Source organism: Penaeus vannamei, chromosome 21 (genome assembly GCF_042767895.1).
Source record: "Penaeus vannamei isolate JL-2024 chromosome 21, ASM4276789v1, whole genome shotgun sequence".
NCBI classification, from domain to species: domain Eukaryota; kingdom Metazoa; phylum Arthropoda; class Malacostraca; order Decapoda; family Penaeidae; genus Penaeus; species Penaeus vannamei.
Window position 1 is genome coordinate 8,105,597 of NC_091569.1, and position 7,500 is coordinate 8,113,096.

The window sequence follows — 7,500 nt, forward strand, 5'->3', positions numbered from 1 at the left end:
AGAATGTGTTTACCTTGCTTGTGCAAAACTGTACCTGCTGTGAAGAGATCATCATCTACACGGGCGATTGCAAAAACGGAAAACAAGAAAACCAAAGAGTTTTTCGATTAATGAAGACAAAGAAGCTGGAAACATTAGTGTCAGAGAACAAGTGTTTCAGGTTTCAATTTAGTCTCTGCTGACGGCGATTCGGGACATCAAGCCTGAATTGGCCGTTATATGTAAATGAGGAAGAGAGAGAGAAAGAAAGGGCAGACAGACAAACAAACAGATCAATAGATTGACAAACAGACAAATTGATAGCCAGACATACATGCAGACAAAAAGAAAAGGACTTATCAGACAAATTGATAGGCAGACTTACAAACAAAAAGAACAGGAGTTATCAGACAAATTGATAAACAGACACAGACAAAAAGAACAGGACTTATCAGACAAATTGATAAACAGACACAGACAAAAAGAACAGGATTTATCAGACAAAGTGATAAACAGACACAGACAAAAAGAACAGGACTTATCAGACAAATTGATAAACAGACACAGACAAAAAGAACAGGACTTATCAGACAAATTGATAAACAGACACAGACAAAAAGAACAGGACCTATCAGACAAATTGATAAACAGACACAGACAAAAAGAACAAGACTTATCAGACAAATTGATAAACAGTCATACAGACAAAAAGAACGAGACTCCGAAACAAAAATCGAAGCAGTATCAACACGCCTTGCCGACAGTTGCCACGCTCCTCACTAAGCGAAAACAGAAGCTCTCGTGAATTCTTGCCCCACAGCTTACCTTCCCTCGCAAGGCAGCTAGAGCAAGTGTTTGATGGATAGACGTGCCAGGCTCCACGGGGCTCCCTTCTTCATGCTGAGATAAGTGGCTCGTTTCAGCGAACATGTGCAAACCCCCGATGTAGTGTTTCGGATCGCGACGTATTCAGATTTGTTTATGTTTTAGAGGGCGTAAAAATATGAATTTAGGGATGATGATAATAATAATAATGATAATAATAATAATAATAATAATAATAATAATAATGATAGTAATAATGATAATAATAGTAATAATAATTACTATTTTTATAATGATAATAACAATTGCTAACGATGGTAATTTTAATAATAATAAGTAATAATATTGATGATGATGGATAAAATGATAATGATAATTGTGCAGGGGGGTGCGTGCATGTGTGCGTGACATGCATACATGATATCCTTGATAAAAGCTCACCGTCCTTACCCAAAATGTTTCAACTACACGATTGTAAAAAAAAATCACTTTCTTACATGACAATAAGCAATTAATATAATCACTTTGATCGTTAACAAGCCCACCGAAGAGAAACCGAGCTTTGGAACATTCATGGAGGCCAATAAATATCACAAGTTTCGTAACCAGTGGGTCCATTTAACTCCGACCTTGTTGCAATGGAAGAAAAAATGTTATATATAAAAAAATACTCAGGGTGTACGTTAGCCAGTGCATGGACACGCTCGTGCTGGTCCCGCGTTCCCACAAATTAGGCAAAATTACCCAGATAATCAGAAGCCCTGACGACGAAAATCTTAATGATCTGCGACACCTTGATTCTGCCCCTCCTTATGCCGTGGAGAATCGCAACGACTTTTTTTTTCTCTCTCTCTTGTCTTATAAGGTCAACCGGTTGGAGGCACAGCGACCCTCAGCGACCTTGCCTCCAGCACCGAGACTCATCACAGAGTAGTCGTTCGGTTTTCTCTCTTATTTTTCTATTCCGTTTTATTTCTGTTAGTATCGTTATTATTTATTAGTGGTCAATGACTTTTTTGTTCTTATTTTTTTAACAAGGTTGGTGTAAGGAAACGGCCGAGACGCTCACTGGAAAGAAAGAATTCAGTTTGTGCATAGAGAGAGGGTGAGAGAGAGAGAGAGAGAGAGAGAGAGAGAGAGAGAGAGAGAGAGAGAGAGAGAGAATGAGAGAAAGAGAGAGAGAGAGAGAGAAATGGGAAGAGAGAGAGAGAGAGAGAAATAGGGAGAGAGAGAGAGAGAGAGAGAACAAAGACCCACGGAGAGAGTTACATCAAAGGCCAAAAAGTATAAAACCACCAATTAAACGCAGTAATTGCAAACAGGCTTTAGAAAGAGAGCGAGCGAGCTGCCTCTCGTGATAATCGACATCAAATGACTTCGTGGCGGTGATGTTAAATTACAATTGCCTGTGAATATGGTAAAGGTCGAGGACAAGGACCTTTTACCCGATGTCTGGCGCTCTGGCCTTTGTTATTTGTTGGGAAGGAAGTTGAGTGTGATGGATGAGTGAGAAAAAGGTTCAGTTTGTGGTTGGCGGGATAGGTCGGTCAACTAATAGGCCGATTGTTCGTCTCGACTTAACAAAGTATTGTTGTGCTGGTCAATTTTTTTTTTTTTTTTTTTTTTTTTTTTAATAGGCAACAGTCCGATGCGAGTGTTGATTGCTTATGGGTGGCTGAACTTGCAAAAATAAAAATAATAATAATAATAAATAAATAAAATAATGATAATAATAATAATAATAATAATAATAATAAATATATTTTTAAAAACGAAAAAATAATAATTGAGGGTAGTAAATGCATCTTGCAACGGGAATGGCTGATAGCCAATGGTCAAATGATTGAGTTCAGATCCAATTACAAATGATGACAAGCATCCCATAGATCAGAACAAGAAGGAATTATTATTATTATTTTTTTTTTATGTTCTGAGTGATATAGTATCAGTTTCTATTGCCATTCTTATGATTAACAGAAATAATTTTTTTTCACCTGCGTTGTGAAGGGAGTACATCGTATATTTGTGAGCAGGTAAGGATAGATTTCACTGTAGAGCAAAGCAGCCACAGTATCCCTTAATTAACACACAACTTTATCCGCAGGTGTGGCTAGCGCTCCTGGTGGTCGTGGCAACAGCCTCAGTGGTACAGGCGCAATTCAGATTCCCCTTGCCCTCGCCTCCTAGAATTCTCTTCGGCGGCTTCAGACCCTTGTTCTCCAGGCCTCGACCTCGGCCACGCCCCCGTCCTCCTGTGCTTGTCCCAGCGAATCAGTTCCTCCAGCAGCAGCAGGTGAGTTTCCGGTTGGGAGAGGTCGAGAGTGCAAGCCTTCGAAGGGGGTTTGCCTAACACTGACCTGTACTTTATATTGTACGAATGAGATGTTGGATATTTATTCATGTATGTGAGTTTCTTCCCTTGTTTCCCTGTCTTTCTGTTGTTTGCGTAATACAAAGATCAGATTCATAGGTATTCTATTGACTGTTGGAATACAGTCTAACAGCCGTATGCAAATGTCCATATTTGACTTGATAGGCAGTAATTATGACCCAAAAAGTATATTTCAGGGGGTATGGTTGTGTTTCTGACTCAAAGTTAGTTCACCGTAACCAAACATCCATTTTTACTCAAATACAGTTTATTATAATTCCCCCAAACCCCTGTTACTAGAAAATATGCAATGGCATGAATATACATTATAAAAACTCATGAAAGTCAATTTACTCATCATTATTAACATGCTATGGTGAATCAATATTCCAGACTAATGAACATTAGATATATAAATAATTCTGGCATAACTCATATGCATGATGCAAGTACATTAATGGTTACTAATGAGACCGACAAATCAGAAATGACTTCATTTAAATCTGGTATTATGCAAAAGTTGAAGACAGTCTTAAGATACCTTTAAATCAACCCTTACATTCCACAGGACAGTTAATCCTCTTTCAGGTTGTTGAACAATGCCATTTTGGATTTGAAATGCCCTTTGCATTTCTGATCCTCTGGCAGCAAAGGGGGTAAGAGGTAGGGCGACATAGTTATCTTCACACACAAAGGAACAGGTATATTTTCTCATGATATTCGTTACATGTCTTCCCTACAGAGATTTCGTCTTTGCCTTGGGAGAAATGGGAGATTGCATCGTTGTCACAGATTTAGGACGGAGGTTGGAAGACAAAAGCATTTACTTTCTTCTTCTTTGTAGCTTTTTTATATGTAATTAAAATGCTTGTACTAATAAAGGTTAAAGGGAGTGTACGTGGGATCTCATCCGTGCTAGGAGTTTTCCATGCAAAGATTCACACTAGTTTTCTCTAACATCTATTGTATAAAAATGCAAGACGGCAACTCATTAAAAGGAAGGAGCATTTGTTAATAAACACGTGTATGATATCTGTCTCTGCAGTCAGATACCATGGAAATATTTTGGACTGGCACCTCAACACACACCTACGTGCACCACCAGTTTACCTGAACACTTCTGCAAAAGAAATATATAGATATTTTTACACGTATGAGCCTTTTCATTTCTTTACTCTTCCCCATTTTTCTTGATTCTGCATTTACACAAGACATTTTGTTTTCCTTTGACAACAGGATTTTTTCTTTGACAGTTTTACACCGAAGCTAGCAGAATGAAAAAAAAAAAGATGAATGAAGCTGTGCATTATTCTGCATCTTATTCACAATAATCTACAATTCTTTACAGATGTGTGACAACTGACTCAGTACTATTGTATAATTTTGTATCTGGTGAATGAATTCCAAGTGTGGGTAACAGAGTGAAGACACAGTGACAGCTTCTGAACAAAATATTTGACAGCTGTTACTGCTGGAGACACTGATCTCACCTCCAGCATGTTGTAGTGTCATATTCATAAATAGATGGTGCCCCCTCTGCATTGTTCATTTGTTTATTTTTTCAACTACTTTGTAGCCTAGTTCATCTATGTGTGAGTTCATGTACAGTGTAAATGACTGTTAATATACTGAATCTTCCCTAGTCATTTTCCCCCTTATGATTTTTCTTCCTCTCCTTATATATACAGTCCTGTAATCTGCTTTCATATCATTATCATTCTTCTTGTATTTTTCCTTTGGCTGTTGAATGCACTTCACTTTGTATGGCTTTAAAGAACATTGTTTAATCCATAGTGTTTCTTGAATTTAACAAACAATGTACTGTAGAATGTAGTTTCTAACTACAGTTTGTATTTGACAGTGTTTATAATTATATATGTTATTGTAATTATATTCAGATGCTTATTATACAAAGATGATTCAGTAATTGTACAAACAGACAAGTTCCAAAATCTAAAAATGTGTGCTATTATATAAAAACAATTAGATGAGTGTATCCTCACTTATTTAAGTAATATCAAACTAGTACAGAAAAAGAGAGTCCATACCCTTGCTGAACCCATTTTTAACAGAATGACCTCTCCAACAGAACCAGATAGCGCCACCTCCGCCGCCGCCACCTCAGCAAGTCTTCAGGCCTCAGCCACAGCCACTACCACAGCCACAGTCCTCTATCGTTTTTGCACCTCCACCAGTCTCTAGACCAGTATGTTATTTATTGCTCAGTTGACAGAATGTGAGGCATACATATCCTCACTGCTACAAGAGTTGATTACAAATGATCTAGAAGGATGGGTGATTTTAAAAAAAAAATTGTTGTAATGTAGAAATAATAAATAACCAATTTGGGACTTCTGTCTTCAGTTCTATTAGGAGAGTAAAATAAATATATCTCCATTTGGAATTAGTATCATGATTATAACTTATATATAATTTCTACTGTTTCAGACTCCACCACCTCCACCACCACCAGCACCGCCAGCACCACCAGCACCACAGTTCATCCCACCAAGTCCCCCCAGCAACTCCGTGCAGTTCCGGCCTCCACCACCACCACCATCTCCGTCTCCAATCAATGATGGCAGGAACTTTGGATCTCCCAAGCCTGATTCCCTCCTTCTGCAGCCCCCACCACAAACCTTCAGACCATCACAACCTGCAACTCAGCCACAGACAGTGCAAGCATTCCCTGCACCAATATCTGGTCCAAATTCAAACAATATCATTGGAATGACCCCACCTCCCCCACCAGCACCACAAGCTCTTCCTGCACCTCCCGCACCTGCAGCACCCCGTCCAACCCCAGCTAGACCTCCACCAGCACCCATTGCTCCCCCACCTACCACACCACAACCTGTAACTGCACGACCAGTGATACCTATTGCTCCTGTGTCAAACTCTTTAGACAACCTTTTGGTAAATCCTGTTCCATCTGTAAATGCTGGAGTCCTGCCTCTTGCCAATGAGCAGCCATCAGAGGACCAAAAGTTCCCTCCTTTCGTCTAAGCATTTTTAAGTGATTCATTTGTACCATATTTAATGCACCTTTTATTTTATAAGTTGACTATCATTCTTGAAAAAATACCAAGCTCAGCTTTTGTAAAATATCACATTTCCCTTACAAATTTGTGTTACATACATTTAGTGTAATGAACATAATTATTGTATTTGATCATTGTAAATTGTTAAGGCACCATATGCCTGTATATTCTATGCCTCACAGCAATATTCCTTGTGCCACTTAATAGCATATTGCCGAAGATAAATCTATGTCATGATACTACATTATTTAAGCTAAACTGCTTTGCCTTATCAACTGTAGTTTACTTAACGACTTGTCACAGTGTATATGTTTTAGTGTACCTTGTATTTCAGGTATTAAGTTAACAAGATAGATTTTCATAAAGTCATGCAGCCCTTTTACTATTTTTGCTTGCTAGCAATTGTGAAAAGTTTATACTGAAATATATCTACAGGTTTATCTATGATTCCATATGCCATAGTTCCTATTCTATAATTTTATAGTTTAAAATTGTAATTTTCATAAATCCTGTGTCTATAAATTTTGCTTCAATAATACTTCATTGTTTTGTACTTTGTCAAGGATCTTATTTTCATGAAAGCACAGCTCCATAGTAATATAAAGAAAATTTTGCAGCATACTTACCACTTACCCTTGCTAACTGGTATAAGAAATACTTCATTATCATGCTAAGACTATGTAGCCAATCATGAACTTCTGAAGGTACTGTAATTGTAAATATGCCATTAAAGAGAACTGAAACTTTAAATAAGAATCTGTCATAATACACTTATCTTAAGTTTGTACATATTACATATACACTGCAGTTTGGTGTTGGTTATAATCTTGCCATATGAAGACGAGGTTTTGGTGCTTTTATGCTTTGCTCATGCAGGGACAAAGGAGGCAGAATGAGGCATGTATCTCAAAAGAATAAGTTTTAAAATCCTGTATGGAGAAGTTAAAACGTAAAATTTGTGTATGCCATTGATTCTTTTTGGAATCTATATGCAAATTATTTCCTGAGTTCAGGTGGCCTAATGAATGGCTCTTGGGATATACAGATGCTAAGAAATTAGTATTTTGTGGTGAAGTGACATGAATACTGTGACAACAGACTTGAAAGGTAAAGCTGGATTGTACTGTAATACAAATAATATTCAAGCTGTTAAGAATTAGAAAAGGATGTACACCAAATGTCAAAAAAAAAATCATTCCAGAGTAAACATGAGTATCTGAATATATTTGATAATGCACTTGGTCACATATATATTCATTGTGTCTCTTTACACTTTTTATCCTA

The 7,500-nt window shown here is 37.5% G+C and overlaps 1 protein-coding gene across 2 annotated transcripts in view; it reads left to right on the forward strand.

The window, feature by feature from the left end:
- LOC113812455 (uncharacterized) overlaps positions 1-7,500 on the forward strand; it is a 194,145-nt gene that overhangs the window by 186,308 nt on the left and 337 nt on the right. Inside the window, exons 2-5 of one of the 2 annotated variants that reach the window (XM_027364340.2) lie at positions 2,909-3,097; positions 3,918-3,980; positions 5,265-5,381; positions 5,624-7,500. The exon at positions 5,624-7,500 is cut by the window's right edge and continues 337 nt beyond it. In XM_027364340.2, coding sequence (XP_027220141.1) covers positions 2,909-3,097; positions 3,918-3,980; positions 5,265-5,381; positions 5,624-6,181 — 927 coding nt within the window. In that variant the 3' untranslated portion in view covers positions 6,182-7,500. The remainder of the gene's footprint in view (positions 1-2,908; positions 3,098-3,917; positions 3,981-5,264; positions 5,382-5,623) is intronic. The other variant, XM_027364341.2, reaches the window with a different exon arrangement.